At 39.1% G+C, this 21,269-nt stretch overlaps 1 protein-coding gene across 2 annotated transcripts in view; it reads left to right on the forward strand.

The window, feature by feature from the left end:
* Positions 1-21,269, forward strand: part of LOC108695927 (phospholipase A2 inhibitor subunit gamma B) — a 42,691-nt gene that overhangs the window by 13,738 nt on the left and 7,684 nt on the right. The window contains exons 7-8 of one of the 2 annotated variants that reach the window (XM_041569675.1): positions 2,104-2,220; positions 3,695-4,993. The exons of the other annotated variant lie outside the window; for it this stretch is intronic. Of the exons in view, the coding sequence (XP_041425609.1) occupies positions 2,104-2,220; positions 3,695-3,828 (251 nt within the window). The 3' untranslated portion in view covers positions 3,829-4,993. Of the gene's footprint in view, positions 1-2,103; positions 2,221-3,694; positions 4,994-21,269 lie in introns of those variants that run through there. 2 annotated transcript variants of the gene reach the window in all.

Raw genomic sequence — 21,269 nt, forward strand, 5'->3', positions numbered from 1 at the left:
TCTGGGCAGTGTCATTCTGTGGTCACTAAAGCAAATACAGTTCTGTCTTGCATAAAAAAGGGCATTAACTCAAGGGATGAAAACATAATTATGCCTCTTTATAGGTCCCTGGTGAGGCCTCATCTGGAGTATGCAGTTCAGTTTTGGACTCCAGTCCTTAAGAGGGATATAAATGAGCTGGAGAGAGTGCAGAGACTAAGTGCAACTAAACTGGTTAGAGGGACGGAAGACTTAAATTATGAGGGTAGACTGTCAAGGTTGGGGTTGTTTTCTCTGGAAAAAAGGCGCTTGCGAGGGGACATGATTACACTTTACAAGTACATTAGAGGACATTATAGACAAATGGCAGGGGACCTTTTTACCCATAAAGTGGATCACCGTACCAGAGGCCTCCCCTTTAGACTAGAAGAAAAGAACTTTCATTTGAAGCAACGTAGGTGGTTCTTCACAGTCAGGACAGTGAGGTTGTGGAATGCACTGCCGGGTGATGTTGTGATGCTGATTCAGTTAATGACTATAAGAGTGGCTTGGATGATTTTTTGGACAGACATAATACAAAGGCTATTGTGATACTAAGCTCTATAGTTAGTATAGGTATGGGTATATAGAATTTTAATTAAAAGTAGGGAGGGGTGTGTGTATAGAAGCTGGGTTTTCATTTGGAGGGGTTGAACTTGATGGACTTTGTCTTTTTTCAACCCAATTTAACTATGTAACTATGTAACTATGTGTGTGGAGTAGCCCAACATTTTTGTGAGATGGTGACCGGTCGTTCAGTTGATCAGACAAGTTAGAAAATTTCTGTTGGCTGCCGATAATATCTCTGCGTGTATTGCCAATCTGACGATATCAGTGGGAAACTGTCACCAGTTTTTGTCGGACATGACTTTCGTACGATTGCTGTCAGGGGCAGAACATCAGCTGATCTGTTCTTTTACTGCTTTATTTGATCTGAATGGTTAGTGGCAGGTTGGGGCAGGTTCATCTGATATGAAGGTAAATCTACAAGTCTATGGCCAGCTTAAGTTTGTTTTTTCAAAAAGACAGCATGAAAGTGGCAACATTATTTTGCTCCATATTTTTAGATTTGAAATATTTCATTTGGTTTTCACAATAAACCATAAAAATCAATGATAACAAATAGTATGCAGAATAAGAAGATTAATACAATGACATATTATACAGAATGTATAACTTACAATGAAGTAATATGTAAAATAAAATAGAAACGAACAAGAACTAACTATTACTAACTAAGCCAGTGGACGCATAGACATTCTTAAAAGAAAAAGAAGTGCTCCATATTTTTGACAAAGAAAAATGGAAGTACTTGTACTTGTGTTGTATTCAAAAAATGTATTTTGCAAACCAATTGAAAGATAGCTTAGTTCAGTGAACCCATGTTTTGTTATGCAATTACAAATACTAATTGACAGCCCCATATGTAATACAATGCACAACGTTTGCTCCAGTGCACAATTTAATAACAATATATAAGACATTTGCTTTTAGACAGGTTTCCTCGGGCAATGTTCAAAATGTTTTATTTTTAAAGGGTTGATGTGGAGGCCTACACAGCCAGAGAGCAAGGGACTTACCTAAAGGAGCTAACAACATCTCTAATACAAGCTAGCAGCAAAAGGGAATGTTGTGCCCACCACTAAATATGTAATATGTATGTTATACCTTCTGTTTGAGTTTCCTCCAGGTACTTGGATATTCATCTACACTCCATAAATTGTACACAATGCTTCTCCAAACTCACCCATATCAGGACATTTTATTGTTGGCTGAGTTGTTGTGAAGCAATTTAGAAAGATCTTTCATCAGTCCCTGCATTAGTCTCTATTGAAGTCTCTATCACATACACATGATGGGCAGTTTAATCAAGAGCCAAATAACCTTCATGTATGTTTTTTGGAGTGTGGGATTAAACCCATGCAGAGAGAACATAGAACTGCTTGCAGATAGGGTTGTGGCTGAAAATGAACCTGCCATTGAGAGTCCTACACTTTACCTTACTTTCATCCAATGCATTATGAATTTTTATATAGGGAATACATTTTACCTGCTTCACTCAGCTCTATCCTTCCTTCTTTTTAGTTTATAGAAATGGAATAATGTGCCCATTCTGCACTAAGGAAGGATCCATGGAGTGTACCCCGATTGATTATGAGTGCATGGGAACAGCAACCAATTGTTATACCTACACTGCTCCAGGTTGTATAAATATTTATTAGCAGATTAAATTTTTAACCTTTCCATTAACTCCATTGAGTACAAACTCCCATCTAGATATTTAATTTCCAATGCAAATCACTTACATTATAAAAAGCTTTAAATAATTATGGCAGTAGATACATTCCAGCACAGAAAAGCAAAATGACTGAAATGTCATAATTCTGTAAAAAAACTGAACATAGATAAATAATCAATAAATTGTCCCCAAAGTCTACTCCTAACAAGTATAGGTAGCTATGGGGCAAATTCACTAACCGGCGAAAATTCACGAAGATCCGAAGTTGTGCACAAGGTAGTGAACGCTGGAGATTTACGCAAGCAAAATTACGCTCAGCAGTTCGAAGTTACGCTAGCGTTGGCTAATTAGCTTACGGCGTGCAGTTAAAGTACAATGGATGTATATGCTGCAGCAAATACATTACACTACACAAGGCCAGGGAACATTAATAAAATGATATAAAATTGTTATAATGTCCTACACATATGTCCACAATATAGCTTAGGTGCCATATGTTAGCAAATGTAGGGGGGAAGGAGGGTACCCCCAAAATAAATTTACGATCTTTTTCAGTCTATCACCCTTTAAATGGGAAAAAATGCCAGCGGGAAAAATGTTCAACTTTTTTTGAGGAACTCCTATCTACTCTATTGCACTTCGCCTGGTGGTGAAGGCTAGTGATGGGCGAATTTGCGGCATTTCGCTTCACCGAAAAATTAGCGAATTTCGCATGAAATTTGCAAAACGTTTTTGACGCCAGCACCCGTTTTTGACGCCGGCGTCCGTTTTTTTGGAAATTTTTTTTTTCCACCGGCAAATTTTTGACTCAAATTTTCGCGGGCGTTTCGCAAATTTATTCGCTGGCGGCGAATCGCGCAAATTCGCCGCAAATTCGCACCTGGCGAATAAATTCACCCATCACTAGTGAAGGCAAGTCTGGCGATAGCCTGGCGAAAGAGTGTGAAGTTGTGCCAGAGTCTATCTCCTTTGCGAAATTACGCCAGCTACTGTTAGTAAATCGGCAAAGTGCCAAAATTTTCGCCAGCGTTAGCCACTTCGCCCTTTAGTATATTCCCCTCTATGTCTGCTAACACAATTGCTATTGGACTGTAAATCCCCCCTGAATCAGCTGCCTCCAACCAGAACACGAAAATAGTTTTTCTAATTCTCTGTAGAATATATATGTAACAGACTTGTGGAGTGAGGTTGTGCACTGTGACAGGCAAACAGAATGCAAGCTTTTGACAATGTTTGCATGCTAGTGGATTGTGCTTGGATGTAGTTATGGAAGTAGGTTGGCTTCAGCTGAACACTATATTGTGGTGCACAAGATTCTTAGATGTTAGTTTCATTTCATCACTTTCACCTTTAGTAACCACTGACATATCTAGATTTTTACTTGCTTTGTCTTTGTGCAGTTTTTCCAGTTCATATTTACTAATCTCTTCCTTGAAGGGCCCAAAGGGAGAATTACTCGTGGTTGCAGTTCAAAACATATTTGTGTGAACCCTAAGAATTCACTTAAAACATTTGATGATGGTGTTGGAAAGATAGAATGCACAGAAAAGTCTCTTGGGACCAGCCACTGAGATATTGGAGGTGAAAGCCAACCAGCATTGCAAGCTTTACAAGAATCCGGAGAACAGTTCGGGGAAAAGTAGTTGGTGGCGGCAAACAACTGAACATTGATGATCATGTATCAACTTAAAATGCAGGCGTGGGAGAGGGACTGTAAACTTATTCGGGAATGGAAGCAGCCATAGTGGCAACTGGAGCAATACAAATAGCAAACTTTAATGACAATGGTTATTGCAGAAGAAACACAAAGCTTGGAAACTCAAAGTGTGGCAGTATTAGTGGCTGTAGGAAAACAAATGCACTGATTTATGTAGGGCTTTAATAAGGGATTAAAAAATACATTCCAAGGCACATTGCCATTTAGTGCAAGGGAGTCCTGTGTTTAACAACTGCCATAAACAGTCTGTGAATATAGGGATACTTATTGCTTTGTTTCCCCAGCACCCTGGTTCCCCAAGATGTCCTTATACTGACCAGTTCTCTTAATTCTTAATGTAGTGCTGCGTAAAGAGACAGGTGCATCTGTACAAACTTTTTGCAAATTTTTTTTTACAAATTTGCACTACTGCCCATTTTTTAAGTGAATCTCAACATCTCAAAAAGTATTTATAGCATTAATCCAAGCTGTAGTTCCTGTGAAAGATAAATAGTGGAAAACACTCAAGCTTGGTGGTAGCTATTAAAAATCTGGCAATTAAGGTAACAAAAATGGTCGTGGCGAATGGTAACCATTCAAATGTTTGCGATTTCTCTCTACACGGTTTTATAGAAAGAAGATGCACAGCACTCAGCTATTCTCACTTTTCTTTTGGTAATTTAAATGGTGGCAATAAAAGCAACCCAAATTTTGTTGGTAGAAATTAATCAAAAACAATTAAGATATATACGGTTTCAAAGTTTGTTAGTGGTAAGAAGGGTACCATAACTAACTTTTAAATAACATGCCTGGGAGACATCTACACTTGCTTTTTTTCTCCTACGGAAAAGAGTGAGTGAATATAACATGTTGTGGGATATGTGTCATGGTATTATTTCAGCAACAGCTTTCTGGTGCACAATAATTATGTTGTTTTTCAGCAGATTGTTTAATCTGTTCTATTTGTTGACGCCATAACTTAGCAAATGCCTGTGTAATTTTATCTGCTCATTTATTAATAAAAGCTTTTCTTATATAGAGGAACCTGCAGTACATATAAAACGTCTAGGTAAAATATACAATGTTGCACATTCCTACTTGAATGTGAATGGTCTAAACTCTTGTATAAAAAGGAAGGAAATCCTGAATAAACTTAAAACATTAAAATGACGAAGCAATGTCACAAGAAACCCACTTAACAGATTTGGTATCTAAGAAATTGAAAAAAAAATTTCTTCAATAAGTCGTTACTTGTTGAAAACTTATATGAAAAAGATAACCAAGGTAGAATTGTTTTTGCAAAGGGACCTTCTGCATAACCGAGATTGGAATGTTTGTGCTTTATACACATTATATTAAAATAAAGAGGCATTCTACTCTCAGATTACTCAGACGATAAATTGACACCCAAAAAACCTAATAAATTTTTGTAAAAGACAAGTATTGTAGATGTGGAGAATGCTTCATCCTCTTAAAAGAACTTTACAGTTTTCTTGCATTCACACAAACTAGGTACTGGGACTGACTATTTAATTCACTAGATATCTTGAATAATTCTTTGTCAGTGAATATGTGTAAGATTGACCTATGAGACCATACTCATGTATACACTGTTAATTAAATTAAAATCTCTAATAAAAATCTCATGGTCTTTTTTCTTCAACACTAGCTGATAAACCAGAATGAAGATGTTGAATGATACTGTAGATGGCAATAGTTCAGGCAAAATGGTTTAATGCACTAAGGGGCAGATTTATCAAGGGTCGAATTTTGAAGATAAAAATACTTAGAAATTCGACGATCGAATTAAAATACTTTGACTTCGAATATCGGAGTCAAAGTTTTTTTCATCAAATTTGGGTATCCTGCGGTCGAAGTAAAATCGTTCGATCGAACGATTAAATCCTTCTAATCGAAAAATTCGAAGGATTTCAGCGATCGATCGAACGATTTTACTTCGACTTCCAAAAACTTAGAAAATTGCTCTAGAAGTTCCCCATAGGCTAACATAGCATTTCAGCAGGTTTAATTTGGCGAAGTATTGAAGTCGAAGTTCCTGGATCAACTTGGACTATGAGCTATCTCCCATAACCCTGTATTCCCTCACTTGCTAAAAAGCCATCCAACCCCTTCTTAAAGCTATCTAATGTATTAGCCAGTACCACTGATTCAGGGAGAGAATTCCACATCTTCACAGCTCGCACTGTAAAAAAACCATTCCGAATATTTAAGCAGAACCTCTTTTCTTCTAATCGGAATGGGTGACCTTGTGTCAGCTGGAAAGACCTACTGATAAATAAAGCATTAGAGAGATTATTATATGATCCCCTTATATCATCATATCACCCCTTAAGCACCTCTTCTCCAGCGTGAACATCCCCAATTTGGCCAGTCTTTCAAACGGGATTGCGAGCAAAGACAGGGGGTGAAGAACGCTGGCTTTCTCCCACACTTAGATGTAACGCTTGAATCATTGGTATAAAGGAGATCCTCAAACAGTTGATTTTAATCAACCATTAATCTGCCATCACGTTAAAAAAATGATGCAGGCTAGAGAAGTGAAGAACTAACCACATGCAATTTAACTATAGCTTGGCCTGTGAGTAGGCAATCATTTGATTTAAGGATTGGTCTGTTTTACTATGCTTCACATTGGACATCTTTAATTGGGATTACTAAGGACTTGCCTTTTCTCCCTGCACATTGGTTTCAACGGACTAAAGATTTAAGGGGGACTACACCCTCCCTCACTATTAACTCTACAGTGCATAAAAATTATAAGTGTGTTTAGAAATAATACATTCTATTATTTTTTCTTTATTTACTTCTTCCCTAAAGCCTGCAGGCACTGATTGTTTTTGTTTGTTTTTTTAATTTTTTTGCTTTTGAACCTGTCTGGTGTGTTTTTTTAAAGTATTGGCAAAATGAAAATTTAATATAAGCTTCATCATACTGAAATAAGAACCTTTCTGTAAACAATCAATTAAATATTCTGCATCGTTTCTGAAATAATCAAGTTAATCTTCACTATCCCTCTCTCAGAATCTGTTTCTCTTCATTCTGTCTTCATGCAGGAATTGGGTGTCAGATATTCATTGACAGTTAGATCCAATATATCTTATAGGGGGGATCATTTTGTCTAGAAGATGTTTTAGCGCTCACTCTATAATCACCAGACATCATCTCTACATGCAGGATTTGTGCAAAAGGCAGTTATTTTGTTAGATTTTGTTTGTACTGGAATCAGTAATTTGAATGAGCTCTAATACATCTGCTAGGAAAGGAGCCTCCCTATAAGGTATATTGGATCTAACTGTCAATCTGACACCCAACTGCTGCATGAAGAGAGAATGAAGAGTAAAAGATGCTGAGAGAGGAATTTTTCGGCGAAGCGAAAAGGCGCAAATTCGCCCATCACTAATGGAGACATCTCTAGTCATAGTTTACATATTGATAAAGTCAATCAAGTTTAACCCAATAGAATTTGCTATCACAACATCCAATACACCTGGCAGGGTATTTTACAAACTCATTGGCCTCACCATGAAGAATCACGTTTATTGCTTCAAATGAATGTTAAGTTTCCTTAAGTCTATAGGTGGGGCTCCTGTTCTTTGTTCTTTCTGTGTGAAAAAAGAGCCACTGCAATATGTCTATAATGTTATCTAATATACTTGTAGAGCAAAAGGTCCCCTCAAAAACAACTTTTCTCCAGAGAAAACAACTCACGTGTTGATAGTCAAGGTGAAGGGGCTATAAAGAGCCAGAAATATGTTTTCATCCCTTAAATTATCTTTTTTTTTGGTATTCAAGACAGCACATAAATAGCTTTAGAAGCCACTGTCTAAAGTTCCACAGTTTATTATGCACAAAAATCCCCAAATCTTCTCAAAAGGTTGAAGAATCTTCCAAATTGCCAGTATTTTCATACAAAAAAACTAGAATAGTTTAATAAGAATGAGAAGAGAACTCTTTATCCCTAATTTGGCAAATCTCTACAGGTCTATGATCTGTTATCCAGAAACTGAAATACAGCAATTCCATCGGTTGTGAAAATACGAATCTCAAATAGACTTGATGTGTACCTCCTCAACTGCATTTTTCTCTACCATTTTCTACCAAGCTTTGCCAAATCCATTTTGCTGAATGGCGAAATTCTGCCTCAGAATTGTGAAATGTTCACCTGTTGAAACTACAGTTTGAGCTTCGAAACTGCATCAGGTGAAAAAATATGCTGATTTCTTGATTCGCATGAAACTCTCATAAATGTATTCATTATTCACAAGTAAACAAAAGGGCTCCAAACCTGGGATTGTAATGCAGTCACTAACTAATGGGCACATACCAGGTTTTGCTAATAAGTTGCCAGTGAAACATTATTATTGATATGCTTTAATCTACAGGAGAGAGTGTAACTTAATTGCCATTTATCTTAGGGCAAGACATGTACTGACAGAATTCCTGGGAAAGCATAAAAAAGCATGATGGAACATGGATTGGAATAATAAGGGTGCAACTAAAAAAATGTCCAACCAGGATACTTTAGTTGCACTTAAAGGGCTAGTAACATCAAATACTTGCATCTCTGTATTTCCCTACCTTATCTATTAAAGGGGATGTAAACCCAACCATAACACCGTCCCACAGCACCCCCTAGTTTTGTTTATAGAAGCTGCAGAAAACCATAATTATAGATGCAAGAAAATTTACCATTGAGAATTCTATTGTTCAAAAACTTATTATAAATGCAAAAGAACTAACAAATAGGAATGTTGAATCCCATCACCATGTCAGGCATCTTGCTGTTGAGTCTATTAGAGGTGTGGTCTAATAGAGTCCACATACTGGAGGAAACCAATACTATTTTGGGCAGAATATGCCCCTACTAAGTGCTTTGCTGCTATGTTGCGGCACTACACATCGGGACAGATACCACACTATAGAGATGACTGCGCTCTGGGAGAGTAGTATAATAGGCTTATTCACTCTGAGTGTACACCCCCACCTCAGGTGTAAAGTAAATCAATGCATATTGGAGTTACTGAGAGAATCAGCCAACAATGCAATGCTTGCTGCTAATTGTGCTTTATTTCCACAACACGTTTCGGGCTCAAGGCCGTTTATCAAGTGATAACACTTGATAAAGGGCCTTGAGCCCGAAACATATTGTGGCAATAAAGCACAATTAGCAATTCAGTTCCAGTTTTTTCCCATAGACTTCAATATGTGATTTTCTGCCAAATAGAGTATTGTTTCCCCTACCGGAGTTCTGACTATAGGAGCCTGCACATCTGGTAGAGGGAAGCAATTTTGCCCTTTAATTATACAACATTGATGGTGCTAGACTTCATCTCCCAGTATCTTTAAAGTGGTAGTAAACTCTGCAGCACTGCTCAACCAAACTTTACTCAGTTGTTGCGGTACTACAAATCCCAGAATAATGCAAAATACAATGAAGGTTGAGGTATGCTGGGTTGTATTCTTAAAGAAAAATTGCACAAAAAACTTTCCCCCAAATCTCCACAACCAGCCACTGCTTTAAAATGCGAAAAATCCTCCAATGAGAATCCCAGCTGATCTGTATAAATCTGACTCCCTGTTCTTTGTTCCTGTAATTGGGGTTGGAAACATTAAGCCCAGTTTCCCATCACTGAACCAGTCTGTCCTTTATCCCCATGTTTGATTCCAGTGTCATATCTTTAAGAATAAAAACAACATTATTATCTCTATATGTCATGTAGGGAATCGGGGCAAAATCATTGCACATATCCCTGTAAGGGTAGAAGCCCAGATCCTGTGTCTGTGTGCTGTAAGGTGTTACCTAGCAACCAGCTATTTAGTGATCTCAGTGCAACAGGAGGTGACACAGCAGCTAGTGAGGGGCTGGCAGGAAGAGGAAGTCACAGAGACTGGCAAAAGAAGAGAGCCTGGCATAGAGAGCTGCATGGTGGACAGAGAAAGAGGCCAGAGAGCTGCTGGTGGGCCCAGAGAGCTGAGAGGCTGCACCAAAAGCATTCATTGATCATGCTGGCACAGGGAAGCCACATACTGTGCCTCGAGAGACAGAGAGTGTGAAGGGAATCCAGACTGGAGGAATAGCCAGCAGGAGATTCCTATCTGAGCATCCAAAGGGGCTGGTAATCGCACTGTATGCCTGAATGTGCTGGATTCACCTGAAGAGAACTCTAAAGTATTCCAAAGAGGATTTGTGAGTATACTGGTTAAAGGGACAGTACCCAAAGGAAACGCTGAAGAATAAAGAGACTGTGTATTAAAGGACTTTGCCTTTTCTTAGTTAGGTAGACAGTTTGGCGCTAGCAAGTTAGTTAGTGAAGCCATATTGCCACTGGTTAGTGCTGCATGTACTTGTTGGTCAGTTATTTTATATAAACCATTATTCATTTAACTAATACTGTGTGTTTGTTATTACTGTATTCTTAGTGGGGCCACCCGTAGGTGCATTCCCGGATCCCACTAAGAGGAGGCACTGCGCTAGTAAGTACCAGGTACCCAGTCTCTCCCCATACCACTGTGGAGTGACTCAGGTTTGTCCCGTGCCATCAGGTAAGCGACACATGTGGAGTGTAACACTGACAAAGGGGTGTCGAAAGGGTTACAGTAAGATAACAGCAAGATGCCTGACATGGTGCTGGGATTCAACTTTCTCAGTTCTTTTGCATTTATAATTACATCTCTCAGCAAATTCTACAGAAAACTAGGGGGTGTTGTGGGACGGTGTTATGGCTGGGCCCCTTTCACCTCTTCTATAGATATCATGAACAAAAATCAAAGAAAATATTAATTAATTTAAAAGAACAACATGAAAGTGAAGCAGTCATTATTACTCATACTAATCATGATAAATTAACGTGCCCCACCTCTCATTTCAAATTTAAATTAAGCATGGCACAGAGAATATATAAATGAACTACCAATGTAATTTCACAATATATTTTTTAGAACACGCTCAGACAGAATTCAGCCGAAATGAAAAGTGTGCTAATTTTCATCTGTTTTTTTGTCGTTCTAAAAGGTGAGTTTGTAATTTTCAACTTCAATTCATATGTGTCTGTGTAGAGGTTAAAACAGTAGGAAATGGGTAGCTAATGTAAACTTCAGACTAGCAGGCAGCAGAAGTCAGTACAAACACTTAATTTCTGGTGTCAGCAACCACCCAGTATCAATTTGCATAGATATCTCAAACCGTGACATCTCATAGGTGACCATTTGGACAGCGAAAAGGCATGGTTCACCTTTAAAGGAGAACTAAACCGTAACAATGAATATGGCTAAAAATTCCATATGTTATGTAGTGAATTTATTGCACCAGCCTAAAGTTTCAGCTTGTCAATAGCAGCAATGATCCAGGACTTCAAACTTGTCACAGGTAGAGATGTCGCGAACTGTTCGCCGGCGAACTTGTTCGCGCGAACATCGGGTGTTCGCGCTCGCCGGAAGTTCGCGAACGTCGCGCGACGTTCGCCATTTTGGGTTCGCCATTGTTGGCGCTTTTTTTTGCCCTCTCACCCCAGACCAGCAGGTACATGGCAGCCAATCAGGAAGCTCTCCCCTGGACCACTCCCCTTCCCTATAAAAACCGAAGCCCTGCAGCGTTTTTTCACTCTGCCTGTGTGTGCTGAAGAGATAGTGTAGGGAGAGAGCTGCTGCCTGTTAGTGATTTCAGGGACAGTTGAAAGTTTGCTGGCTAGTAATCGTTTTGATACTGCTCTGTTATTGGAGGGACAGAAGTCTGCAGGGGTTTGAGGGACATTTTAGCTTAGGTAGCTTTGCTGGCTAGTAATCTACCTTCTACTGCAGTGCTCTGTATGTAGCTGCAGTGGGCAGCTGTCCTGCTTCTGATCTCATCTGCTGACTGCTGCAATAACAGTAGTCCTTGTAAGGACTGCTTTTATTTATTTTTTTGTTGTTTTACTACTACTACTACTACTACTATAAGAGCCCAGTGCTATTAGTCTAGCAGTGTTGGGGAGTGGGACTGGTGTGCTAATCTGCTGCTCCTAGTAGTTCAGCAGCACCAACTTTAATTTTTTTTTTTTTAATATTCATTTTTTTTTATTTTACTTTTTTTTATTTTACTACCGCTGTAGTAGTGTATAAGTTGACCTTTTAGGCATTATTTGCCCTGTAGGCATTATTTGCACACTGTTTTCTTCAACCCGCCATCTAGCTGTGTGACCTTGTTCACATTCTGTCTAAATATCCATAATATTACCGTCTCCAGAAAAAACACCGGAGTGACTTTTTTCAAGCAGCCATAATATATTTTACGTAATCCGTATCCACCGCTGTAGTAGTGTATACGTTGACCTTGTAGGCATTATTTGCACACTGTTTTCTTCAACCCGCCATCTAGCTGTGTGAGCTTGTTCACATTTTGTCTAAATATTGATAATATTATCGTCTCTAGAAAAACCACTTGAGTTACTTTTTTTCAAGCAGCATTCATATATTTTACGTAATCCGTATCCACCGCTGTAGTAGTGTATACGTTGACCTTGTAGGCATTGTTTGCCCAGTTTTTTTGGCCGCAGCCACTGAAGCACAGAGGCCAGAAAAAATATGCCATATAAATGCTGAAAATAGTCATTTTTTGCCATACGTTGACTCAACGTATATGGCAAAAAATGACTATTTTCAGCATTTATATGGCATATTTTTTCTGGCAACTGTGCTTCAGTGGCTGCGACCAAAAAAACTGGGCAAACAATGCCTACAAGGTCAACGTATGGCAAAAAATGACTATTTTCAGCATTTATATGGCATATTTTTTCTGGCAACTGTGCTTCAGTGGCTGCAACCAAAAAAACTGGGCAAACAATGTCTACAAGGTCAACGTATGGCGAAAAATTACTATTTTCAGCATTTATATGGCATATTTTTTCTGGCAACTGTGCTTCAGTGGCTGCGTCCAAAAAAACTGGGCAAACAATGCCTACAAGGTCAACGTATGGCAGTTGTTTAAAGAGAACAGTAGATTACTAGCCAGCAAAGCTACCTAAGCTAAAATGTCCCTCAAATCCCTGCAGACTTCTGTCCCTCCAATACAGAGCAGTATCAAGCAGATTACTAGCCAGCAAACTTACTATCATCTGTCCCTGAAATCACTAACAGCTCTCCCCCTACACTATCTCTTCCAAGCACACACAGGCAGATTTTTCAGATACATTTTTGCCCTTGATCCCCCTCTGGCATGCCACTGTCCAGGTCGTTGCACCCTTTAAACAACTTTAAAATCATTTTTCTGGCCAGAAATGTCTTTTCTAGATGTTAAAGTTCGCCTTCCCATTGAAGTCTATGGGGTTCGCGAACCGTTCGCGAACCGCTCGCGTTTTTGCGCAAGTTCGCGAATATGTTCGCGAACTTTTTTTCCGACGTTCGCTACATCCCTAGTCACAGGGGGTCACCATCTTGGAAAGTGTCTGTGACACTCACATGCTCAGTGGACTCTGAGCAGCTGTTGAGAATCTAAGCTTAGGGGTCGTCACTAATTATCCATCAGAAAATGAGGTTGATCTGTAATATAATCTGATGCTACAGGACTGATTATTAAATTCTGATGCTAATTGCAATGGTTTCTGTGCTGCCATGTAGTAATTATCTGTATTAATTACTAATCAGCCTTATATCGTGACATTTCTTTTCTATGTGTACTGTATATTGTGAGTGGGTCCCTAAGCTCAGTAAGTGACAGCAGCACAGAGCATGTGCAGTGAATCAGCAGAAATGAAGATGGGGAGCTACTGGGGCATCTTTGGAGACACAGATCTTTACTGCTAAAGGGCTATGGTTGCCTTGGGCTGGTACAGAAGCACAAAACATAATCTACAGCATTTCTAGTTACTTTAGTTAAGCTTTAGTTCTCATTTAAATGAAAAACTTTTAGTATGATGTAGACATTGATACTCCAAAACAATTTGCAATTCAGTTATTTAGCTTTACGTTCAGCACCTGTTCAATTTTGTATTTCCACAACATTCTGGTTGCTATTATCTCATTTACCCTAGCAACCAGGCAGTGGGTTGAAAGAGAGACAAGAATATGAACAAGAGTTGGCCTACACAGAACAATAATTCATAATAAGTAATAATAACAATAAAATAATAAATAATTCAAAAATTGTAGCCTCTCATCAGTGGTTTTTGGCTGCCAGTGTCAGTGACCCCCACTTAAAAGCTGCAAAGAAGCAGGAGAAGGACATTTATTTAAAAAAAATATGAAAAAAAAATAATGAAAACCAAATGCACAGTTGCTATAAATAAGGCATTCTATAACATAGTAAAAGTTCACTTAAAGGGCACCAGTCACCCTGAATTTTTTTTATCCCCCAGAGTTGCAGGAGAGGCAGTACTCCAGTTGGGGGATACAAGAAGTTGTTGGTTTTTTTCTTCTTCCTTCCCTCACCAGCTCTAGACCACCCACAACATGTGGGAGCTCCCTGTGTGGATGGCCACGTTGAGACATATGCATGCGCATAATGAGCGAGTTATGCGCATGTGTGTGACATCATCTTGTGAAACTTGCTCATTATGTGTATGCACATTATAGTTTGGGCTGTGTATGCAAGTCTCACAAGATGACATCACACACAGGCGCATAATGAGCACACATTATCCAGAAATCCAACATTATCCAGAAATCCAATCCTTCTTAGGATCTTTATCAAGGATCCTTGATAAACGAAGAATGGTGGACCAGTTACTAATTGGAATATAAAATGGTAAATCCAGCTTGCAACATAATGGATATATGTACCAGCTATAACTGCTATCGTAATATTTATCTTGTTACCTTTTGCCATTTCACTGTTTAGCTATAAAATATCATACAAATCTCCACAGCCAGCAACTGCTTTAAAAATCAAAACATCCTCCAATGAGAATCCCAGCTGATCTGTATAAATCTGACTCCCTGTTCTTTGTTCCTGAAATTGGAGTTGGAAGCTTTAAACCCAGTTTCCCAGCACTGAACAAGCCTGTTCTTTATCCCCATGTTTGATTCCAGTGTAATATCATCAAGGGAAAGAAATTATATAATTATCTCTATCATAGGCAGCAGAAGATGGTTATGGCGGGGGGGGGGGGGGCAAAGAAGACGTAAACAGGACGCGTAGCACAATTTTGACCACGCCCCTTTTGTCCAATGCTATCAAACGATAGCATTGGGGGGCAAAATTTGTTTAACGTTTTGTTTGCAGGAAGGGGGTATTAACATCACATGTACAAGTGAATGCTGCACTAAAAGCACATTATGGGGAAAAGGGGGAAAAGTATTCTGTAACCTAAAGTACATTTCATGCAGAGACTGTGAGATACTCAAAAGACATACAAAGGAGCAGCAGGTACTGATCTCCCAAGAACATAATATAGAGAAGGCACCACAAGCACTATAAAGAACATTATAAATTAAGAAGCAGAGGGCATTGGCACACCAAATACATACATAGAGAGCAACGGACAATGGCACCACAAACAGTAAGATATAGAGAATACTGAGAGGCCAAGCACAATATACAATAAAACAAAGTGGGTATAAGAACAAGAATGCATTATATAGTAAGAATCAGTGAGCACAGGGACTCCAAGCCTATAAATTCTAGCACCTCCAGATGTGATGCCTCAAATGCAAGGTATGAAGTGTTGTAGCCCTGGAGCACTGTGTAACCTGTTGTAGGGAAAGCCATGCAGTGACTGCATTAGTAATGTGAAAAATTCAAATATCTCTCACTACATGGATCCCTTTTATGCTAGTTAGACAATGTTATATTATAATGGGACCGTTGTACACATTCTCCAAACCCACTGCACCAGCATAATAATTATATATAAACATAGTAATTTAGGTTGAAAAAAGACGTCTAGCCTTTAGGCCTAAGTAAAACCTGTCTACCTTCTAGCTGATACAAAGGAAGGAGAACAACCCCATTCTAAAGCTTCTCCAATTTGCTTTAAAAAAATTTCTTCCTGACTCCAAGATGCAATTGGACCATTTTCTGGATTAACTTTATACTAAGATCTTTAACCCTGTATTTTCTGTATACCCCCCACCCAGAAAGCAGGATGGCACAGTAGAATTCCATCTATAAATACCCATAGAAATCATAGCGGAATGGCAACTTAATTTATAAATACCATCAGAATTCATAGCAGAATGGTAATTCCATGTATAAATGCCTCCAAGAATTCATAGTTAGTGATGGGCGAATTTGTGCGGTTTCGCAAAATGGCAAAAAAATTCTCGAAACGGCGCCAGTGTCTTGTTTTTTTTTTTCGCATTTTTGTTGAAAATGCGCAGGCGTCCAAAAAACGGATGCTGGCGTCAAATTTATTTTTTACGCTGGTGAATTTTTGCCAGCGAATTTTCGTGGCCGTTTCGTGAATTTATTTGCCGCCGGCAAATTGCTCAAATTTGCGCCCATAACTATTCATAGTAGGATGGCACAAGTGCAATTCCATGTATAACTACCCCCAGAATTCATAGTAGGATGGCACAGGAACAATTCCATATATAACTACCCCCAGAATTCATAGTAGGATGGCACAGGCACAATTCTATGTATAAATGCCCCCAGAATTCATAGTAGGATGGCACAGGTGCAAAGCCATGTTTAACTACCCCAATAATTCATGGCAGGATGGCACAGGTGCAATACCATGTATAACTACCCCCAGAATTCATAGTAGGATGGAACAGGTGCAATTCCATGTATAAATGCCCCCAGAATTCATAGTAGGATGGAACAGGTGCAATTCCATGTATAAATGCCCCCAGAATTCATGGTGGGTGGCACAGGTGCAATACCATGTGTAAATACCCCCAGAATTCATAGTAGGGTGGCACAGGCGCAATTCCATGTATAAATACCCCCAGAACCCAAAGCAGGATGGCAAAGGGGCAATTCCATGTATAAATACCCCACACTGCCTATAGTCGGAGAAAAGACAAATAGAGAGTATATTGAGAAATTGGTAATGATGATCAGCTACTCACCCTCACCTAGGATGATTCACAAGGCCCCTGGTGGAGAGGTGGAATCCCAGTTGGCCACAGAATCCCAGTTGGCTTTTTCATGCTGTGGCGTGATCTCTGTCTGGCCATGGGGGAAGGGGGGAGATGGGCCCTGGTGCAACTTCTACCCCATACTCTTCCAAAGTTATGCTGCTAGCCTGCCACTGTCTCCTCTTCCAGGCTCTGCGGCAGTCGGGGCTGTGGCACAATCTCAGTTAGGCCGCAGGGGAAGGGGGTGAGCGGGCCCGGGTGCAAGTTCTCCCCATGCTCCCCCGTAGTGACACCATCAGCCCGCCCGCCACTGTCTCCTCTTCTGGGGCTCACACAATTGCACACAAAAAAAAAAAACGGCAAAGAAAAATTGTAAAAAAAAAAAAAAAACTTTCCAAACCCAGAGGAGGAAAATTCTGGGGGGCTATGGACCCTGTGGTCCCTTGGTTCCGATGCCTATGATCTCTATATGTAAGATAACAGCAAGATGTTTGACATGGTGCTGGGAGTCAGTTCTTTTGCATTTATAATGAAGTTTTTGATCAGTTGAATTATTATATGTGAATTTTCTTGCATCTATAATTATGGGGTTCAGAAACTTCAATAGACAACTAGGGGCACTGTGGTATGGCATTATAGTTGAATTTACATCTCCTTTGAAGGTACAGTAACATCAAAAAATTAAAGTGTTATAAAGTAATATAATGCAGTGTTGCTGCTGTGGAGTAATGGGGCAGCCATTCAAAGGAGAAAAGGCTCAGGTTACACAGCAGATAAGCTCTGTAGAACATAATGGTGTTATCTGTTATCCACTATATACTTATAAGGTATTCAGAAGCCAAGAGCACTGTACAAATGGATGGGTACATATCTTTTCTGGTTCTTCAGAACTAGAAAAGAAACCTTTGTTTGGGCATATAAATGTATTTATCCTGGCACCACCCAGTTACAGTTGCTCCAAAATGGATGCAGTCTTTGCATAAATTGCTACAATTTGTTGTCAATCTGTCCCCTATTCCTACTCGTCAATTCAAATTTTATCTGAAATGCATCAAAACCCCAAGCACAAGTCACTTGCATTGATGCATTGGTTGCAATTGCATGGACACAACCTTACTTGTGGCAGTAATAATGCTGGAACTGTGGGGTGAAATGCATTGTGGGTAAAAAATGGCTGAATGTGTTGGAAATTGCATTTTACATTCTGTATTTGGTTTAGCAAAGGATCCTTTGCTACCCACCATGCAGTGTTCCGTACTATCAGCCCTGTTGTGCTGGCTGACAAATCTTGTACAGGTATGGGACCTATTATCCAGGACCTGAGGCTTTCTGGATAATTGGTCTTTCCATAATTAGGATCTTCAGTCTACTAGAAAATCATGTAAACAAAGAAAAATTTGTATTATTTGGATAAAATGAAGTCTATGGGAGACAGCCTTTCTGTAATTCAAAACTTTCTGGATAATGGGTTTCCAAATAATGGATCCCATACCTGTATTTAATTTACACATCAGATTTTTATATCAGTTCCTTTATTTTTAGACAACTGCATCCAGCTAATAGATCTTAAATGATGCAATGTAATGACAATGAATGGCAGGATGATAATAAAGTTCATACATGGAAATTTGTACATGTACAAATTTCTGTATCTGTCATTTTAACTATTTTAACTATTCTGTTTCTTTGCAGCTTGTTTTGCCTCTGGAATAATTTGTTCACTGTCACAATCATGTTTAGAAGGAGACGTCTGCATGGGAATTTTTTCAAAAGTTGGTATGTACTGTGGCAAATAAAATACTGAGTAAATAGGTCTCATATCTTTGTTTGCACATCAATGGATTAAATACAGATACTGTACATATAACTGCCTTTCACTTGTCATTCACCAGAAATGCTACAGTGTCTAAGCTACACACAGTTGAATCTTTTAGTTTTGGCTCACCCAATGCATAATGGTAGGGGGCCCGAAGTAGCAGAATCTATGGAGCCCGGGCCCCTCAGTCTGACCCTGCCTGTGTTATATAATACGTCTTCCTAGATTCAGATAATATCTTATTGTAAAACCCATAATCTTATCTAACAAGACATTTTTTGGCATTGTAAAGCAGTTGCTGGCTGCTAACATATAATAAAGACTGCTGGGAGCTGTGGTCCATAATATCAGGGTTGTATTCTTAAAGAAATATTTCACAATAAAACCTTCCCAAATTGTTTCCCCAAATCTCCACAGCCAATGAGAATCCCAGCTGATCTGTATAAATCTGCCTCCCTGTTCTTTGTTCCTGTAATTGGAATTGGAAACTTTAAGCCCAGTTTCCCAGCACTGAACAAGTCTATCCTTTATCCCCATGTCTGATTCCAGTGTAATATCATCAAGAAAAATTATATAATTATCCCCTATATGTAAGATGCCTGACATGGTGCTGGGAATCAGAATTTTTACTGGTCAATTCTTTTGCATTTATAATGCAACATATTTTGATCAGTAGAATTCTTATTCATCATTTTTCTTGCATCTATAATTGCGGTTTCCAGAAACTTCTATAGAAAAGTAGAGGGGCTGTGGAATGGCATTACAGTTATATTTGCATCCCCTATAAGGGAGAAGTAAACCCTAAAAGTGAATATGGCTTAAAATGTCATATTTTATATACAGAACTTATTGCACGAGCCTAAAGTTTCAGCTTGTCAATAGCAGCAATGATCCAGGACTTCAAACTTGTCACAGGGGGGTCACCATCTTGTGTCTGTGACACTCACATGCTCAGTGGGCTCTGATTGGCTGTTGAGAAGCTAAGCTTAGGGCTCGTCACTAATTATCCAGCAGAAAATGAGCTTCCCCTGTAATATAAGCTGATGCTACAGGTTTGCTGATAATTAAATTCTGATGCTAATTGCACTGGTTTCTGTGCTGCCATGTAGTAATTATCTGTATTAATTACTTATCAGCCTTATATTGTGACATTTCTATTCTATGTGTACTGTATATTGTGAGTGGGACCCTAAGCTCAGTAAGTGACAGCAGCACTGAGCATGTGCAGTGAATCAGCAGAAAAGAAGATGGGGAGCTACTGGGGCATCTTTGGAGACACAGATCTTTACTGCTAAAGGGCTGTGGTTGCCTTGGGCTGGGACAGCAGCACAACACATCATGTACAACATTTCTAGTTACTTCTTTAGTTAAGCTTTAGTTCTACTTTAAGTTTCTCAGCTCTGAACAACTGTAGTTGCCGCATCAAACAAAAGTGAGCTGGGATTCTCATTGAAGGATTTTCTTCATTTTAATGCAGCCATTGTCTGTGGTGATTTGGAGGAAGGTTTTGGTAAGATTTATTGAGCAATATTGCTTTAACAATACAACCCTGATCTTGCTGGACTACAGCTTCCAGCATGCCTCAACCTTCATTATATGTTAAATTGTTCTAGATTTCTAGTCCAGCCACAACTAAGTAGCGATTGGTTGAGCAGTGCAGCAGAGGTTACTTCCTCTTTCAGGGCCCAGGTTGTATTAAAATGCAAAAGAATCCTCAAATGGGAACTCCAGCTGATCTATTAAAGTAGATTCTATTGAGTAGAATTCCCATTGGCCAATGGTTTTCTGTGTAATGTAATAAGTGTTTTTCATCAACATCAATAGAAAACTTGGTAGTGCAGTGGGAGAGATTCATGGTTGGGTTTAGAACTGCTTTAAAGGGATTGTTAACTCTACTGCACTGCACTACCAAACTTTACTTATTGCTGGACTACAAATCCCAGAATAATATAACACAGAATAAAGGTTGAAGCATGCTGGGAGCTGTAATCCTGCAACATCAGGGTTGTATTCTAATTAAAAATTTAAAGTTAAGTTAATTTCTTGTAATTAACTGAATTTAATTTTTCTTTCTTTTAGGAAACAACATTAAATTCTTATTTATAGTTTGTAGCAATAAGGAGCAGTGTGGCCAATCGTTTAGCCAACTTGTGAATGGTATTAAAGTACAAGAGGGGGGTTGTGGGTGCACTCCTAAGGCCATATAAAAAAATATATAAATACAATAATCCCCTGTCTAAAAAAAGAAAAACAGGGTTTTTTGTTACAAAGTTATGATCATAAAATTGGTAAGCCGCCATACCACGTCAAGGTAAACCCCATATCCTTGGTTTGGGCAGTTTCTCTCCCTTAAAAGCCACAAATGCTAGCGGCTGGTGAGGCTTTGGCCATTTTATCACCAACGCCTGTGAGACACTCATTATATTTGTTGCACTTATCACTAGGTAACACTTGCACAGACCCACACACATTACACCTATCAC

This window comes from Xenopus laevis, chromosome 7L, assembly GCF_017654675.1.
Source record: "Xenopus laevis strain J_2021 chromosome 7L, Xenopus_laevis_v10.1, whole genome shotgun sequence".
Lineage (NCBI taxonomy): Eukaryota > Metazoa > Chordata > Amphibia > Anura > Pipidae > Xenopus > Xenopus laevis.